Here is an 18221-nt window from a genome sequence, read left to right as displayed (position 1 = left end):
TCCATAGTGCAAAGGCTGTATAAACACAGAACAAAAAAAAGTCCCTGTCCCTAATGGTCCTGACTGCATTTTATACAGCATTCCTCTAATATGGTGCTTGGTGCTGATCTGACTAGAAAGCTCACTGTGCTAGGTATGCGAAGGAGTCCTCTAAATGTCTTACTACATTGTCTCTTGCAGCCTGTTGGAAGGGCCTTTGCTATGGTGGCCAATAAATCAAGTAATGGCCATTCACTGTCTTCAGAATGCATCAAATCCAGTGATGGCCACGAGGAGATCATCAAGGTTAGTGTTGATTATGGTTTCCAGATTATCTTTATAATTAATGTGCACGATCTATTTAAAAGTACCTAATAGCCATAAAGATTAATTTAATATTGTTTAATTTTAGCTGTAAGCTAAAAATTTAGCTTTTGGACGTGCAAACAAGAAATCTAGCAAGCATGGTTAGTGGTATCCTTAATTGAGTAGGAGAGCCTTTTGGAATGCCTGCAGAGTGGGGTTTCTTTCAGGAGAAGCCAGTTTTAAATACAAGACCTTGCAATGTTTCAGTACATTTAAACAGAGTTGTTGAGTAACTTTTCCCCAGGTTTAGTTAAATTAACTTGATTAAACTGGAACTCTTAACTCAAAACAAGAATGGCATCTGAAGAATGCTCTGCATGCGATCCTAAGGGAGAGCTTGGGGAAGTAAACAAGTGCTTAAAATCATTCAAATGTAAAAACCAGGAAGTGAATAAAAGTGGTTTTTTGGGGGTCGGGTCTGATGGCAATAACCTTTATTAACTACTTCTGGAAAAAGTCGAGCTAAAGCTTTGAAAACTTCAGCCATCATAAATGGTTTGGATGGCCAGTGGAACTGGATGTCCAAATCCCAGCTATAGTGTCCTGATGAAAGAAGGGCTAGAGGTGGAACAGGTGGAAAATCTTAGAGGGCTTTGAGGCCAGGTCTTCATTCATAGGAAACATCAAAGCAAGATACGCAACTCCAACTACGTTAATTACATACTTGGAGTCAACTTACCTTGTTTCATGTTTTCCTGTTGTCGCCACAGTATTGGCTTCTCTTACTTTTCGCACAAGCAGGAGTGCCTGCAGAGGTGCCCTCTGAGTTTGATTTAGTGAATCTAGTTCAGACTTGCTAAATTGAACTCTGGAAGTCATGTGATCTTCCATTTAGTGTAGACATGGCCTGAGAATTCAAGTCTCGTTGTACCCGGCTGTATGACTCTGACTATTCTGGTTCATATCTTCTGTAACTGAACAGCTGTTTCATTGAGGTGTTTCTTTCTGACTCAGGTTTACTTAAAAGCAAGGGCTGAGGACAAGGTGAAGCATGAACAGAATATCACTCAGCTGAAAAGCGAAGTTCGTTACATGCAAGAGGTAGCTTTTTGGTTTCAGAATTCATGTACTATATGCTGCTGACTTAACCTAACCAAAGTCTGAATTCACAGCTGCCTGTTGGAGGCTTATCTCAAAGCTTTGGAGCCCTCAACTTCTTGCGGCAATATTTGAAGCATCTCTGTCATGGCAGAGATTTTCAAGTTTAATTTAAAAGTCAAACCTAAAACCAGCCTAGACCCCACTAATGCAAAATATGAAAGTAGTTTAAATCTCAACCAGCTACCTCCCACCCCCAACTGCCAGTTGGAAAGAGAAGAGCTAACCCTTGAAATGTCAGACATCAGATTTCCTTAGCCAGGTAGAGTCTTGAATATAAAACTACATTTTAAGCTCTGGTGACATGCCTGGGTGTGACTAGGGAGAGCCTAGGCAAAGGTCATGTCGTTCTCACACAGCTCACTTGCACTTTATCCAGTGCAGCACTGCAAAATGCTTCTGCATTGTGGCCGTGTTATGCCAACAAGAGAGCACTCTCCAGTCAATCTAATGAAACCAGCTCAATGAGCAGTGGTAGCTATGTCAGCGAGAAAGCATCTCCTGCCAACACTAGCACTTATGCTGGTTAAAAATGTCTCAGGGTGTGGTTTTTTTCACACCTCTGAGCAACAAAAGTTTTGCTGAAATAAGCTCAGTGTAGACATGGCCTCGGTCTGAGGAAAAGCAGCTACCTAGGTTTCTATCTGGGTGAGATTGAGGCAGATAATTGTCAGTTGTGAGGGTTTCTTGCACCTTCCTCTGAGAGAGATGGGGTACTGGGTTAGCTCAACATCTGAGTAGGACAGTTCCAGGCCCGCCGAGAGAAGAGGGCAAAGAGGGCAGCTGTCCCCGGGCCCAGTAATTTAAAAGGGCCCAGGGCTCCTGACTAGCACTAGTGCAGCAATGTACCAGAGCCCTGGGCCCTTTAAATCACCACCGAGGCCCTGAGCGGCACACTCTGGGCAACACGGAAGGGCTGGCTGGGAGAGGCTCACCAGGGGCTCGGTAATTCTTTTAGCCATCCTGGACAGTTCCTATGCCTCTGTTCTATGTTATCCTTCTGAATCCTGACCTCAGCTTCTCAGGCAAAATGCACTTCTCCTAAACTAAATAATAGTTCATGCTGTCTCTTCACTGCAGTAAACACACTGCTGACCTAGTTGGACTATTTGTAAGCTCTTGGAAGCAAATTGAAAAGTACGAAGGCTTTAGTAGGCTCTATTAGAGCAGTTGTCCCCACATTGTGGGGTGCCCCCCAGGGGCCATGGATAGACATCTAGAGAGGTGCATTGGGGTCCTGGCCAGCACCCATGAGGAGGCAGGGAGGAAGCACCACCCCCATCCCTGCTGTGCCCCTCGCTCTTCCAGCCCCTGGTTCCATTCCTGGCCATGGTACCTGCCCCTGTTTCTGGCCGTGGATTGTCCACCTGCCCCTGCTCTCTGCCTTGATCCCACTCCTTGCCATGGCTCCCAACCTGGCCACTACTCCACTCCCACATGTTTGGGAGGGGTGCATGTGCAAACACAAGTGCATTACTGGAGGGCAGAGGGATGTGAGGAGAAGTTTCAGCACTATTGTTCATCTCTGAAGTTTATATCTATACTAATGAACATGATTTAGTCTTTGCATGCATGTGGTAAGTCTCTGGGATTTTAATTTTGTTAATCACTCTTCATTTGTTGCAATGAGTTCTCATTGGGTGTGGTGGTCAGGGATGTCCCTCACTTTTAGTTGGCTATATACTTGGTATAAGTGATAGGTTTCAAGCAATAGTCATATTAGTGGTGTGACTACGGCCTTATCTAAACACATATGTTGTAGTGCTTTATATGGGAAGGGAAATAAGCTATACCAATAGATTGAGGATCAATAGGGCACTGGCCCAAGATGTGGGAACACCTGAACTTAATTCCCTGCTCTATCATGGGCTTTCTGTGTGACCTTAAGAAACTTTCACTGTAGCCTTCTCCAGGTGTTAAATGGGGCTGATAATGCTGCCCTTCCTTATAAGCCGGGCTCTACAAATAGTGTAATCTACTCACCTGTGACGAGTAGATTACACCCCGGAAGAGCCGGTGTGGAGCGATCTGCGCATGCTCAGAGCACAGAACTACACGGCTGGCGAGCAGGGCTCGCTGCCGCTCAGAGCCCTGCTTATAGGGTTGTTGAAGATAAGACTGAAGCACTTTGAGATCTGCTGATGGAGAAATAAGGACCAAACTTAACGTGTGCTTGCACTAGGGGTTGTAATGGTATAACTATAGCAATAAATAAATGTAAGAGTTGTTATATTCCTACGAAAGCTCTAAAATAACTCTTTTTTTTACCTAATTACCTTAAAATAGTTGAAGTAGCTCTTATGCTTTATAAGAACCTTGGATCGGTGACTGGTGTCCTTAAGATACACCACGTCATGTAGCATAATCACACTTGCTGTATGATCTTGGCTCTTCTTTGCCTTAGATTTCTCCTGAGAATGAGTCAATACTTACCTCCATAGAGGGGGTTCACAGCTTTAAATCTAGAAAAGTGCTTGATGATCCTTTGAGGAAAAGTGTTTATAGATGCAGAAAATACATGCTGAAATATCATCATTTCAGCTTTGGTATTATTTGGGTGACCCTGTAACAATTACTGGATTCATTTTCTCTAGTGACTAATATGTATCAGGTGCAAATCAAGACTGCTTGTTAGTAAACTCCCATGTGGTTGAAGACACATGGAATTGATGTGAGATAACTAGGATCTGTTAAGTCACTGTTGTTGTAGTTTTCAGTGTGCTCTTTCAAAGAAAATTAAACAATGAAAATTCAACATACAGATTCCGAGGTCCCTCTTCTGTCCTTTATGCTTTAACTTTAACCCCATGTAGCAAGTCGCTGCTGCTTGCTGGTATGTATCCAGTAAAATCAGGGACTTTTGTGGCACATTGTTACAAGACAGAGACTTGCTTGCTTGTCTGGCTTCAAACACTGGCATGTAATGTCTTTTCACCCTGTTTTGGGACTTATTACATGTGCATTTGATGTATGTTGAAAAGAATAACTGACACTGTTGTCCATGCAGATGAAGCTAAATTGACTTGCATTTACCAGGCTAGAACTTCTTTGAAGAAGCTGCGGGACGATATAAGTAGTAAACTTGAGAGCAGACAAGGAGATAAGACTAATCTGCACTGTGCAAAGGTAACAGGAACATTTCTTGAGTCAACTTAGAGTGGCACTTCCCTTCCTAAGAAGTGAGATGTCACGTTTGGATAAAAATAATAGCAAAATGTGGCGTAGAAATAAATTCACCTAGGGTGATTAAAAGCCTGTTAGGAGACCTACCTTTGGAGGAAAAAACTGAGAAATATGCAGAAACAAACGAGAGATTCAACCAACTAAATGCATTGGCTGTTCAAATGCACTAGTTCACTTCTAAACCTATTACAGAGAATACAGTGCTCTTTTTTTTAAAGCTGTTACAGCAATATAAAGCTATAAAGCTGATTGCAGTTTGTCTGTAACATTTGAGCTCACTTTCATGAGGGAGGATCACAATTCTTTGTTTTTTTAATAGATAATTGAAAAACAAAATGGAATCTGGTGGAACCCTGATGGCTTATATAGGAACTCATTGGAAGATCAGGTATGTAATCACAAAAGGGAAGGTATATGGTTGAGCAGTTGAATTTGGTGTCATCTTTTTAAATCTTCACTTCAGGGGTAACTTCAAACCTATAACTGCTCTAGTGTCTCCCTTGCATTCCAAAGCTGACTGGTACTGTTCTGACCATATCTGGGTTCTGTTCAAAGTCAGGTCTGGCTTTTTTTTTAACATGCATTTAAACCAGTTCTAGTAATGAGCTCAGCTTTGTAAATCTCTGCAAACACAAGGGCCTTTTCACTCAAGCCTTTTGGATGCTGGGATAATTAAGGAGTCCATCTTACTTGAAATTTGTGCAGTTAGCTCTGTATTGCTCAGTTTTTCTGCAGTCTCATCCTGTCTCTACAGTACAGGCAGTCCCCGAGTTACATGGATCCGACTTATGTCGGATCCGCAGTTACAAACGGGGCTTTTCTCGCCCCGGAGGACGGGAGTGGTGGGATGCCCAGATAAGCCGCGGTCCCACCGCCCGAGTTCTCCAGGGCGAGAAAAGCTGCTCCCCGTCTCCTTGGTCTGCTGGTCAGACCAGGGAGATGGGGAGCAAAGCCTCGGAGGATGCCCGCATTGGACAGCCCAGGCGCGCCGCGGCTGTCCCGCTGTGGACGTCCTCCGAGGCTTTGCTCCCAGTCTCCCTGGTCTGACCCGTAGACCAGGGAGACGGGGACCAAAGCCTCGGAGACCACCCGCAGCGGGACAGCCGCGGCGCGCCTGGGCTGTCCCGCTGCGGACGTCCTCTGAGGCTTTGCTCCCCGTCTCCCTGGTCTGCTGGGGGGGGGGGGGGGGGGGGGCGGGCGCAGCTAGTGCTCCCTCCCCCCCAGCAGACCAGGCTTTTCTGCCCACGACGCCTGGGGCAGAGCAGCTGGGGCGCTGCTGGGTTGGTCCCGCAGCGCCGCTCCTCGGCGCTACTGGACCAACCCAGCAGCACCCCAGCTGTTCTGCCCCAGGCGAACTGATTCAGCCGCTGCTGGTCAGTTTCAGCAGCGGCTGACTTGGGGACGCCTGGGGCAGAGCAGCTGGGGCGCTGCTGGGTTGGTCCCGCAGCGCCGCTCCTCGGCGCTACTGGACCAACCCAGCAGCACCCCAGCTGCTCTGCCCCAGGCGTCCCCAAGTCAGCCGCTGCTGAAACTGACCAGCGGCTGACTACAGTAAGCCCGAGGCAGAGTTGCTCTGCCCCCGGCTTCCTGGAATCAGCCGCTGATCAGTTTCAGCAGCAGCTGACTTGGGGACGCCTGGGGTTCTTAAGTTGAATCTGTATGTAAGTCAGAACTGGCGTCCAGATTCAGCCGCTGTTGAAACTGATCAGTTTCAGCAGCGGCTGAATCTGGACGCCAGTTCCGACTTACATACAGATTCAACTTAAGAACAAACCTACAGTCCCTATCTTGTACGTAACCCGGGGACTGCCTGTAATGGCATTCCATACTGCAGAGTATCGCAGTGCAATGCTGCAGCCCTTTTGCTAAAGTTTAAAGGCCATAACTGAGGATGGCAGGATTCATTATCAGTCAGGATTGTAAGCTGTCATGATATGATTCACTTGATGATACCTAAGGGTGGTTCATGACAACATCCTGACAACCTGGGAGGGTCTGAAAGGAGACTTAAGAAGGTCCTATAAAAATGCATTGTTTGAGTGCAAGACCCCCACTCTGTGGAATTTGAGAACTGGTTCTCTTATTTGCCTAAATCTTAAACTTTTCATACAGCTTCTGTAGCCTTTAAGGTAGTTAATAGTGTAACCTTTTGGTCAAAAATACTGGCTCTTCCACATGCAGAAAAGAATGTGTCTGTTCTGATTACGTCCAGCTTGAGACAAATAACACTTTCATGCTGTGTTTGCAGGAGGATGATTATTCAGGAGAAGACATAGAAAAAATTCGTGAGACAGCACGGAGATTGTTCATGAAACTGCAGGAGGCTGAGAAGCAGCATCAGTCAGACAAGACCGCTTTTGAGGTGAATGCAAAGTCTTCAACTACTAAAAGAGTTTGATCTTTGTCTGATTGAGGGGCTGGCTTCAAGTGCTTACTATTAAGTAGCTTTCAAAGTTCTCTGAAACTGACTAGCCCCTTAATTCTGGAACTAATAGGACACGCTTCCAAAGAGCTACTGTTATGGCAGTTTTGAAATCTAAAGAGGACTTGGGTGGCACTTAACGATCAATTTAAAAAAAAAATCAACGTCAAGTTCATACTAGCTAGCATAAACAGTCACTTCCTCATGTGAGGCCAAAAGGTCAAATTAAGCGCAGTGATTGCAATTAGACCCTACAGTTTACAAACTACATATTTAGTCAAACACATGACATTGAAATTTTCATGGACTTGGGGTTTGATTATGCAGTAACCGTTTCCAGCAGTGAATTGGCTGGGTAGCTCAGGTGATGGAGACTCAGATTGTTAATCTGAGGGTGAAGGGTTCAAATCCTTGTTCAGGTGGTAGGATGTTTGTTACAAAAGATGTCAGACTAGAGTGACAGTTGTCCCTTCAGGCCTTGGAACAAATGAATGAGGAAGCATTTGTCCCATTTTGTAGATGGGGAAAGTCAGGCACAGACAATGAAGTGCCTTGTCACATAGGAAGTCTGAAGCAGAGTGAAACATTGAACCCAGTCAGCCCTACTGAATTATCAGTGCCTTCTCCACAACACAATTCTTCCTCTGAGTTTTTTACTTTGTTACATCAAGATTACAAGTGTCTTGGTGGTGATAGAATGTGGCACAAATTGGGCAGGTGGGAACCAGCCCTGTTTTCACATCAAGTAACTTATTCAGTGGAAACACTTGGGCAGGTTTCTGAGATGATGGTGATGGCAGAATTCATTCTGTAGCTGCGATTGTTTTCACATTGCTTTAGGAGATAAGCGGTTTCTGCAGTGAAAAGATGGGCCCTGTGTGCTAGGTGGTGCTGATACTGCAGGGTCTCCCGCTTTGCTCTTTTCCCCAGGACTGATGGTCCCTTTTTGTTTAGGAAAAGCTAATCTGGGCTCAAGTAGGGCTTTGTCACATTGACATGCACTCATATGGATTGTAATGAGTGTTTGGGACTGAGGGGAGTCCCTGTTGGAGGATACTTGAGGTTTTAGTTCCATTGTTTCAGTGGTTCCAGGGGTTTCCTTTCATAGAGCTTGAGTGAATTGTTGTTGTAGAGAAATCCCTCTAGCCCTAAATGGTTGGGAAAGGCAATCCTATTACCCTGTATGTATTTGCTCCTAGAGGGGATCCCCCTACTGAGATCCAGGCTTGTTCCCCTCCCTCCAAAGCAGGGATGTGTGTTTAGGTAATTTAAGAGCTAAGGAACTAATGGGCAGGGAAGCACAGGTAGAGTATATAGGACTAAGTCTGCACTTGAAATTTAGATAGACCAGCCTGCTGCTGCTGCCAGGAGAGAGTATGGGGAGGTGGGATTTGAAGAAATGTATTGTTTGGGGCACTCCTGATGCATTGCTGAGGGACTGGAAATCTGTGCATGATTTCTGAAGATTGGCCATATTCGTTAGCTGATGTAACTTTCCTGTTTTACACGGACATTGGGTAGATGCTAATCAATTGGTTTAGCAGCTGAGTCCACTTTGGGTACACTGTCTGGACATGCCTGGGAGGTTGCTGGGTGTGGAGAAGAGAATCCTTACAGGACAATGGAAGCATCTGATGATCAGCCCACAAGACTGGGAGCCAGGAGCTCCTGACTTCTAGTCCCAGTTCTGTCACTGACTCATGGTCTAGGGAACGTCATGCAAGCTGAGGGCTGGCCTACACTGAGAATTTACATTGGCAAAATCCACAGCCTTGAGTGACGTTGTTAAGCCAACCAATGTAGACCGCGCTCAGTTGACAGAAGAACGCTACCACTTCCTCTAGAGGTGGATTGCCTGTGCTGACAGGGAAACCACGCTGGTTGATGTAAGGGGTGTCTACATGGCCCTACAATAGCTCAGCTTTTGCTGCAATAGTGGTTCAAGTGTAGGCATCCCCTAAATGTGCTCATCTGTGAAACTAAATGGAAAACTTCAATAACTCTCCTCCCCGCATGATGAGTTTTCCGGCATTTATGATGCTGTTCTGTCTCCATTGCCATAGGATTTATGCATATGTTAGTCTACAACTTTGTCTTCAAAGCTCTTAAAGGGTTCCTTCTCTCCAGCGCTTTGTGTTGTTTGGGGTCCCTCAGCACAATACACTTGCCGAGACTACTATAGCTATTTCCCCTGAAAGGGGCCTTCTTGTCGGCTTTGACTGTGTGACCATCAGAAACATCTTTCTTTTGTGTCCTGCGTTGCAGGTGACAACATCTCAATACCAGAAAGAAGTAAAACAAACCAGTGCAGCTCTGAAAAAAGCGGAGGAGGACCTGGTGGGGAAGGAAGTGAAGCTGGAGGAACTACAGAGGCTCATGTCAGGAATGGAGAAGGTACCACTTGGAGAGCAACATGGGGCCTGGTTGATGGTCTAGTGGCAGGTGCTCACTGGGATGGGTGACTGCTTCGGTGCTTGCAACACAAGTCCCTCCTTCACAGCAGAAAGCGTACCAGCTGTCTGCCAAGTAATCATTTGATGGCATGTGGGTAACAAGTTCTAGGGCATGGGTGTCTATGTAATAACCACCAGCACAGCTCGTGACAGTATCAGCATCCTCAGCAGAGGGGCTGAGGTGAGAACAGACCATGGGGACTGACCTCCCTGATGTGTCTTTGCTGGGGTGAACATAGTGGTAGAGCATAGCTTGGGGGAAACTTATTCTGTTGCCACCCCGTCCTGCAAGGAAAGGGAGAATTTTCTGCTCCTTGTTTCCTTTCACAAGCACAAAATTTCCATGAGATACAGACAGTGCGGTTCCTAGGGAGGTGTGAGGCCTAGGACTACCCTGTCCCCATCTCTACCCATCCCTACTCCAGCCCTTTCCCCAAGCTATGCTTCTTCCTGCCCCACCTCCTCCTGCCCCCATTTCATCTCCTCTTTCCCAAGCCCCTTGCCCCAAGCTATGCAACTTGAGATTAGTTGGGGGCTGATGCAGGCAGCAGGAGTCGGCGCCCTGCACTTACCGTGGCAATGGAAAGCAGAGCCTGCTGTGCTCCCCTGAGCCTGGCTCCTAGCCGTGTCACTTGGAGGAGTGCAGTGGGCACTGTTTCCTGCTGCCATGGTGGAGCAGAGCAAGCTGCTGGGTGGTTCTGCTTCCCACAGCTCCTGCCACCTGTCTCTCCCCTGGCAATTCCCCAGACCTCTCAATGTGGGGGCAAGACTTTGGATAAAGGCTATAGGATCAGCATCTCTGCTGAGAACCAAGGCTGACTCCAGGAACTGTCCAGTGCTATAGATCCATGTAGCCCCATTTTGTGTGTCTCTTGACATAGAGGCCAGAGCATCTGTTGTAACTTGTCCTGTGATCTGTTTCAGGAACATCGGAGTTTGCTGCTGAAGATGAAAGAGGGTGAAGCAGAACTGGAGAAATTGAGACGCCTGCAAAATGACAAGCTTGCCGAACAGGATAGGTGAGGCTCAGGCCTTGGCTGGCGATGCTGACACTCCTTTCTCAGCAGTTGCTGACTTGGGAGTGAGGCTTTCAGCTCGCTGGGGCATGACTTAGCATTCTTGCGAAGGGCGGGTGCAGCTCCTTGCCGAATGTCAGGGTTTTCTCAAGGAGATGACTAATCAGTCTGTTGCTACTGCAACAGGCAGTGCCCCAAAATCCTTTCCTCAAATTTGAGCTTAGTCCTCAGGTGGCCTGGTTAGAAAAAGCTAAACTCCCACATCCAGAATCTTTCCATGTCATTCCATTCTCAGATAACTCCACTAGCTTCTTGTTTGCTCCAGGATCCAAGTGGAAATGGCTTTTGTTTGTTTGTTTGTTCATGTGGAACAAGTGTTCTGAGACCTTGTCTTTCTCTGCTCAGTTAGTGTTGCTGGTCTCTGTCCCTCCACTCGGTCTTCACCACTGTTGGCATATGTGCTGTCTGGGTCAATTGTCTATTTCTGTGACTCATCCTCTCCTAAAACTTGGTCTCCTTTACTGTCTCTACCTTTTAATACTCTTTTTGTGCCATGTGGCCAGGGAGCTGACTGTCTCTAGCAGAATGAAAACTGCTCTAGGGAGGTGCTGCAGCATTTGATGAAGGATGGGTGAAATGCTCAGTCTCACATTCCTCTGCTCATTGGGGAGGCTAAATGGCTCTGACTCATTCTTATGTCTCCTTCCTAGGTCTGCCAAACTGGAGAAGGAAGTTGCCACCTTGCGGGAGAAGATACACCATCTCGATGACATGCTGAAGAGTCAGCAGCGCAAAGTTCGGCAGATGATTGAGCAGGTAGGTGTGCCTTGCTGGGGCTAGGAAATGTATTGGTTCTAGCAGGGATGGTCTTTCTCCCTGTGTTTGTACCGCACTGAGCACAGCGTGAATCTGGTCCATGCTTAGGGCTCCTGGGGCTAAAAGAAAGCAAATAATACAGAAAATATTGGGTTTGCATTATCTGAGCTGAACAGCTAAATACTATTTCCAGACCCTCTTTAAGAGAAGGCAGTGTGCCTGCTTTTGTGTGTGAGGAGGAAGGGGAACCAAGGCAGCCCGAGGGGTGCTCAGTCTCTCTTGGCTCCGTTAACATGACCCAGGCACCACCCAAAGCCAGCTTGCCTGGCTCTGGACATCTGCCAGAGGGAGCTGTTTGAAAATATCACAATGCACTGCCCTCCTGCTGCCCTCCAAAGTGGTGATGGTCTATGATGGACCCAGTTGGGAAAGGTCTGATCTTCTGCAGGAACAGTTGAAGTGATGGGAATTTGACTGTGGTGCCCAACAAGACCAGTTACTTGGATATGAAATTGGTTGCTGTTGTGTATATACCAGTAGTGAATTTGGCCTACTGAGTGGACCCCATCCGTGAATCTCTGGCACTGAAATAGTTAATTCTAGACTGTCGGCAAGTTTTGAGACTCTCTTGTCCAGAACTTTGAGTTCCTTTTCCGTGGTCCAAAGTTACATGAGACCTGTAGTGAATGTTGTTTTTTTGGTGGCTAGCCTCAAAATCCTTCTGGTTTAATTTGCTTTCTAGATACCTCAACTAGTGTAGGCAAGTCTGAGATTTCTTGAGTCATCTTGATTCACTTTCCTTTACAGCTTCAAAATTCAAAAACGGTGATTCATTCAAAAGATGTGATTATTCAGGAGCTCAAAGAGAGAGTTGCCTACTTGGAAGCTGAGGTATGTATGTTACTTTCTTTGGATTGGTTGAGCTGCCCTTACAGGATTGGTGTTTTCTCAAAGTGCATATTGTGGGGCAGTAAAGCCTGCTTTAACTGATTGGTGCTTCCCTGTTGCACTGGTACAAGCTTTAAATACCAGTGAAATGTCACATGATTGTTTTACAAATCCCTTCAAAGTTTGAATCTGCAAACTGGAATGTATGGAATGAACTTGACTTTCTTCAGAAGCACTGCAGGGTCCCCAATCTGGGTGATAGGAAAACTATCAAAGCTTAGCATGCAGTGTGCTTGATGCACAAGCGAGGACAGGTCATGCCTGAGTTGAAGTCTGAAGGTTTGGATGGCTTTCACTGAGCCTCTTCCTTACGCTATCTTTTGTGTCTCTTCGTGAAGCTGGAGTCCCCTACACTCCTGTCAGGACCAAGCACCATCTAAACCGTGGTGTGTGTGTGCTAGATAGTAACCTTGCAAAAGACAAAGCTGTGCTCCAAGGTCCGTCATATTGGAATGCAAATGTGTCCTTTTTAGGCTAAAATTGAACATGTGCTGGCAGCTTTTAACCATTCTCTTCTTGGGGTCTTTGCATTTTGCTAATCCGTGCAGAGGGGAATGGGGCAGTGGGTGCATGTCACCCTTTTCCTGAACCTGAAGGCAGAAAGCTGAAGTAATGCAACTGCAGGCAGCTGAGTATATCTGGCACTTCATTTCCATCTCAAATCCAAGTTGATTCATATTTAATCCCATATGTTCCTACAACACTGCCAAGCTAATCTACTAAAACCTTGCTGGGGCTGGGCACAGGGTCATCTTGGATCATAAAAGTATCAAGATGCACTTCAAGCTGCAGGATTCCATGGAGGAGGGGTGAATTAAAGGAAATATCCAAGAAATTCATCTGCCCTGACTCCTCTTTGGGCCCCAGTCCGCCCAGAGATGGGTTGGCCTCAGGTTCTTAGTGCAGGGAATAGAAGTTGCCTATTTGTCTAGTGTTGTGCCATGTGGTCCTGTGATGCAAGGGGTTGCCAGATTGTGGGGCACGTATCACCAGTGGTAGGGGAACTTGATTTTCCACCAGCGTCATTCACTATTTTTTAGCAAAGTGGCAAACAGTTCAGGTTTGGGAATGGCTGATCTTGCTTACTGTTTGCTGCATGCTGGTATAATCAGCTCCATGCCTCCCCTTTGGCTTTTCTCTCCAGACTGAGCTGTGACTCCTGTTTTGGTTTGTATTTCAGAATCTGGAGATGCACGATCGTATTGAGCACCTGATTGAAAAGCAAGTCAACTCTGGCAGCTACACCACTAGACCTCGCTCAAAATCAGAGTACGTGAGCAGGTAAGCAGGGAGATCTGTTGACCTGTGGAGGAAGATTGAGGCCAGATTTTGCAGTGTCTGGCTCTAAGCTAATGGGTAGCAGGTTTAAAATTAATAAAAGAAAGTTCTTCTTCACACAGCGTGTAGTCAACCTGTGGAACTCCTTGCCAGAGGAGGCTGTGAAGGCTAGGACTATAACAGTTTAAAGAGAAGCTAGATAATTTCATGGAGATTAGGTCCATAAACGGGTATTATCCAGGGGATAGAAATGGTGTCCCTGGCCTCTGTGTGTCAGAGGCTGGAGAAGGATGGCAGGAGACAAATTGCTTGATCATTGTCTTCGGTCCACCCTCTCTGGGGCACCTGGTGCTGGCCACTGTCGGCAGACAGACTCCTAGCCTAGATGGACCTTTGGTCTGACCCAGTACGGCTGTTCTTATGTTCTAAGCTGCTTCTCCGGCTAAGCACTTGTCTGGGAGGCAGGTTTGGGTTTTAACCCTGTCGCTTTCTCAGTGTTTGCCTTGAACCATGTCACTTTCTCACTCTGCCTCAATGTTCCCATTTGTAAAATGGGGGGAAACTTGGTGGGAATGGTAGTGAAGCTTGATTCACTGTTAGTACCAAGACCCTTGATGGAAGGCACTGGCAAGAGGCAAGGCAATTCTATCCCTCTGACTCAGTATGTAAAGGGGGGGTACAAGACTTGTAAGCCTCACAGGTGTTAAAGTTGCTTAATGCTCTCAGTGGGTGGAAAGGACTCTTTTTCTTTTAGGAATCATCTGTTGCTATAACAGATGTGTTGCTTGGTGTATTATGGTACAATTGTTAAAGGAGACACTGAGTTAAGCATAAGATTTGTTTTCCTAATTTGTCCAAACTCAGGCTAAAAGTTTGATTATTCCCATTGGTGGCATTAAGTTAAAAAACAAACAAACTATAGAAGGAAGGATGGTCTGATGGCTGGGCCACTAGAAAGGGATTGGAGCTGGGGACTGAGTTCCCAACTCTGACACAGCCTGCCTGGCCTCTGCCAAGTCACTGGATCTCTCTAGGTCTCCATTCTCCCTTCCCTCCCCCCACAAAGAGGGTTGAGGTCCAGTGCATGGATATTTAGGAGATGATCAGAGATTGTGGGGGGTATATAATAACCCAGAATCATAGATATGAATCATCATTTGACTCAGCTCCAGCGCATCTGATTGATCTGCTTCTCAGGGCTTTCCTTTCTTTGCCTTGTAGTAAAAGGCTGGTGAAGCCGGTTGGACCCAAACCCCTTTCTCTCATCAGAGTGCTGGAGACATGAACTGTCCTGGGCTCAGCTTCTGAACTGAAGAACCTTACCATTTGCAACTGCCGACTGACCTTTGGTGCCATTCCCAGGACTGTGTGCGCAGCCTATTGGGCCTTCCCCAAGCTCACTGGGCAAACCGAGGACAATGCCTCCGGAGAACTGTAGTGCTTCAAGGACCAAGCTGCCCCTGGGAAGGGGAGGGAATGACTAGCAGAGCAGCAAGGCCTGTGGAACTGACGTTTCCATACTGCTGTCCCAGAGGCTTCTGGAGTCCAGCAGAAGGGAATTTGTTGAGCATGGTATCGGATGTGATGTCTGGGGAACATCCAACCCACGTGTGTGTATAAAACAGACTGGCCCACTTGTACTCAGCCCAAGCAATAGGTTGACTCCCTGATACAGTTCGTACTATTTTTTCCATTGCTTAAGTCTGGTATTGCTCTATGAGCAACTTACAATGCTGTCTGTCTGCCTTATGCCTCAGTGGAATCCTGCTTCTTTAAATTACAGCTAACTACAGTGGACTTCAGTTTTTCATCTTCTTAAGAAAAGATCAGCACCCAAAATCCTCCTCTTGAAACCACCAAGGTTCCTATGTTTCTCTCCCAATCCACACCAAACCAGCTGACTCCAACTGCTGCCCTCTTAAGGCCTGGCTCCTTCCTCCTGTGGTGACAGCGAGTGCCACATGTGACTGTTCCTGGGATACATCCAGCCCAACACTTTTCATACACAGTTTCTCAGCAACAGAGACACGTGCCTTATGCAGATGTGTGTAGGTATAAAAGCAGCGGTGGTCTGGCTCCTCCTTGTATTTATGTAATTATTAGTATCTTCAGATTAGCTGGGAAACAGCACAAGTGCTAATACCATAGTTTTTTGTAGCATCGTGTGTGTGTGTTTTTCTTACTTCAGTGGAAGATACTAACCATCTTTTTCTGCTGGGCTTGAAAGTTATAAAATAACTTGTACGTGATTAGGAAAAAGAGCCCCTTTTTTTACATCTCTGGTAAAATGTTTGCATATGACACATTGTCTGTATAAACTAGTATAGAGAAAGGCAAAACTTATGGAAGTCCAATAAAAGGTACTTATCTGATAACCTCTAATGCAGGAAACTGTATGCCTTACATAGCCGTCTTGATAATCTGTAGTGGATTGAATAAATTATGTAAATAGTGTATACGTGGTGAGGTGTGAAATTAATTACATTTTTATACATACATGTGTGAGAATTTGGACTCATGCTGGATCTAAACATTTCATGTTGGTCTGTGGGAATAGTTTTCAGACACTAACACCACACCCTGCAAGTGAATGGTTTCATGTCTCTGAACTATGAAGTTCTGTGCTTTAGCCTGTGCTGATGCATATGTAAAGGTTGTAGATGGGTAACCGTGGACTGCATTGTGATGGGTTTCATCGGAGGCCTCTTGTTGGGTTTGTCAGCTGGCGTTTTGGTTACATCACTGAGCCTGCCTACCTGTCCTTTGGGGTGCCCCATCACCCTCTCCCCCAGCTGAGGCAGAGATTTGGGGCAACGGCCCCCCAGCAGAGCAACACAGCTGCTTAACCCAGCTCAGTTCTGGGAGGGCTCAGCGATAAGACTAGTGACAGCACCCAGGAACACAAACCTCAAATGAGTCCCTCTTACTCTGTATAAAACTTTTATACTGAGAATGTTTATAATTGTTACTGGAGGGGAAGCAATCACTGTGCATATATCTTTTTTCATTGATAAAAAAGGATGAACTTTACATTGGACTTTGTATACGTAATAAAAACTTGTTTATCAAGTAGGATTTAATTGATTGCAAGAGAAAAAAGATCAAAGTAAATTATTAAACCAAAATAAATAAAACTTGCCAGCTAATCCTAATACACTGAGGCTATGTCTACACTACAAGGTTTTTGCAATGTCCACACCTCAAGTGTGTGTTTGCGCAAGAAAAAATATAGAAAATTGACAGTATAGAGGGCTTTTGGCAGTAGAGTTATTCCTCTCCCCAGGAATTCTTGTGCAAAAAGAGCCTATGAAAAAAAGCACAGGTGCTCTGATGGCCATTCTGTTAATGGCCATCAGATTTTTCTTGCGCAGGCGTGTCCATGCAGTGTGGATGCTCTCTTGTGCAAAAGGGCATCGATTTTGCAATGTGCTTTTGCAGTATGGATGTGTTTTTGCGGAAAAACTCTTCTTCATAAAGCTTTTTGCGCTAAAAGCCTGTAGTGTAGACATAGCCTAAGAGAAGCTGTTATAAAATATATCCCTCACCCCTTGTCCCTGTTTCAGGTAAAATGCTTCATGGCAGAGTTGAAACACCTGCTCTTCCCCCTTTCCCTCGGTCTACGACTCTGTCTTTACAATTCTTTGTTTTCAGGTTTTCTTCATGTGTATCCCCATTATATGTGGGAAGGCAATTTCGAAAGTCGGCCGAAGACAAAAGCCTTAAATCGGCTTTCCCCAGGGTGGGGACCATTTGTTTGTTCTCCCCATCCCCATGGAAAAATACCAGATTCAAGATGGATTCCAGTACCAAGTGGCATGGTCACATCTTTCTAGGACCACCCATGGTTTGGGTTAACAGGAAAAACAAAACCCCTTACGGATTGCTACCTTGAGTACTGAGCCATTATGTTTATCTCTGTCCCACTGGTGTGGTAAGGGAAGAGGCATCATGGGAGGACTATTGTGCTTTACCAAATGCATAGGGCTCAGCCTTCTAACCCCTGCTATTTTTAGCAGAGCTAATCTGTCTTCCGATGCTGGGAGTAGCGCACCCAGCTGCTCTTGGATGTACCCTGCACGTTGTCTCTAGAAGGTGCTAACCCTGCTGCTGGGCTCCTGAAGTGTGCATCTTGTGCTGCTGTTCCGCTCCCCTCCCAGGGAGACCAGGCAACTCAGCAGATGTCTCAGAACATCTGTGGTCACCAAGGGATTTAATTGTCAATTCTTTCTCTGATTATTTAATCTGAGGCATCTGGAGACTAAGGATGGAAGTGACTAGTCCCCCCCTCCCCCACCCCCTTCTGCCTCTATCAAAGGAGGCAGCAAGGAGGGGGAAAAGGAGGGCTGCCTTAAAAGCCGGTTCCCCCTTGCTCCAGCTCTGTGGCAGGGGTCGGGGTGCAGCAGCAATGGTTCCACCTTTGAAATGTACAAGCGTCCCGCTGGGGCTCTTGTACATTTCAAAATGGAAGCGCTGTCTGGAGCCAGCAGGAGACTCAAAAGTCTTTGAAATGCACAAGAGTCTCTGCTACGGCTGCGCCACTTCTGCCTTTGAAACATAGCAACAGCCGAGCGGGTTCTTGCTACATTCCAAAGCTGAAGCGCCCTTATCAGCTAATCGAATAGTCGATGGAAATTCCATCGACTATTCAATTAGTTGATCTAA

At 46.1% G+C, this 18221-nt stretch overlaps 1 protein-coding gene across 3 annotated transcripts in view; it reads left to right on the top strand.

Moving 5' to 3' along the window:
• TUFT1 (tuftelin 1) overlaps positions 1-16013 on the top strand; it is a 29815-nt gene extending 13802 nt beyond the window's left edge. Inside the window, exons 3-13 of one of the 3 annotated variants that reach the window (XM_006113952.4) lie at positions 181-285; positions 1300-1386; positions 4480-4569; positions 4946-5014; positions 6875-6988; positions 9314-9442; positions 10426-10520; positions 11228-11333; positions 12141-12224; positions 13462-13550; positions 14781-16013. In XM_006113952.4, the coding sequence (XP_006114014.2) occupies positions 181-285; positions 1300-1386; positions 4480-4569; positions 4946-5014; positions 6875-6988; positions 9314-9442; positions 10426-10520; positions 11228-11333; positions 12141-12224; positions 13462-13550; positions 14781-14844 (1032 nt within the window). In that variant the 3' untranslated portion in view covers positions 14845-16013. Of the gene's footprint in view, positions 1-180; positions 286-1299; positions 1387-4479; positions 4570-4945; positions 5015-6874; positions 6989-9313; positions 9443-10425; positions 10521-11227; positions 11334-12140; positions 12225-13461; positions 13563-14780 lie in introns of all 3 variants that reach the window. The other 2 variants (XM_006113951.4, XM_006113955.4) reach the window with 2 other exon arrangements.
• Positions 16014-18221: the final 2208 nt, after the last annotated feature.

This window comes from Pelodiscus sinensis, chromosome 24, assembly GCF_049634645.1.
Source record: "Pelodiscus sinensis isolate JC-2024 chromosome 24, ASM4963464v1, whole genome shotgun sequence".
NCBI classification, from domain to species: domain Eukaryota; kingdom Metazoa; phylum Chordata; order Testudines; family Trionychidae; genus Pelodiscus; species Pelodiscus sinensis.
Note: the sequence above shows the minus strand (reverse complement) of the source record. Positions and strands in the feature narration are given on the sequence as shown.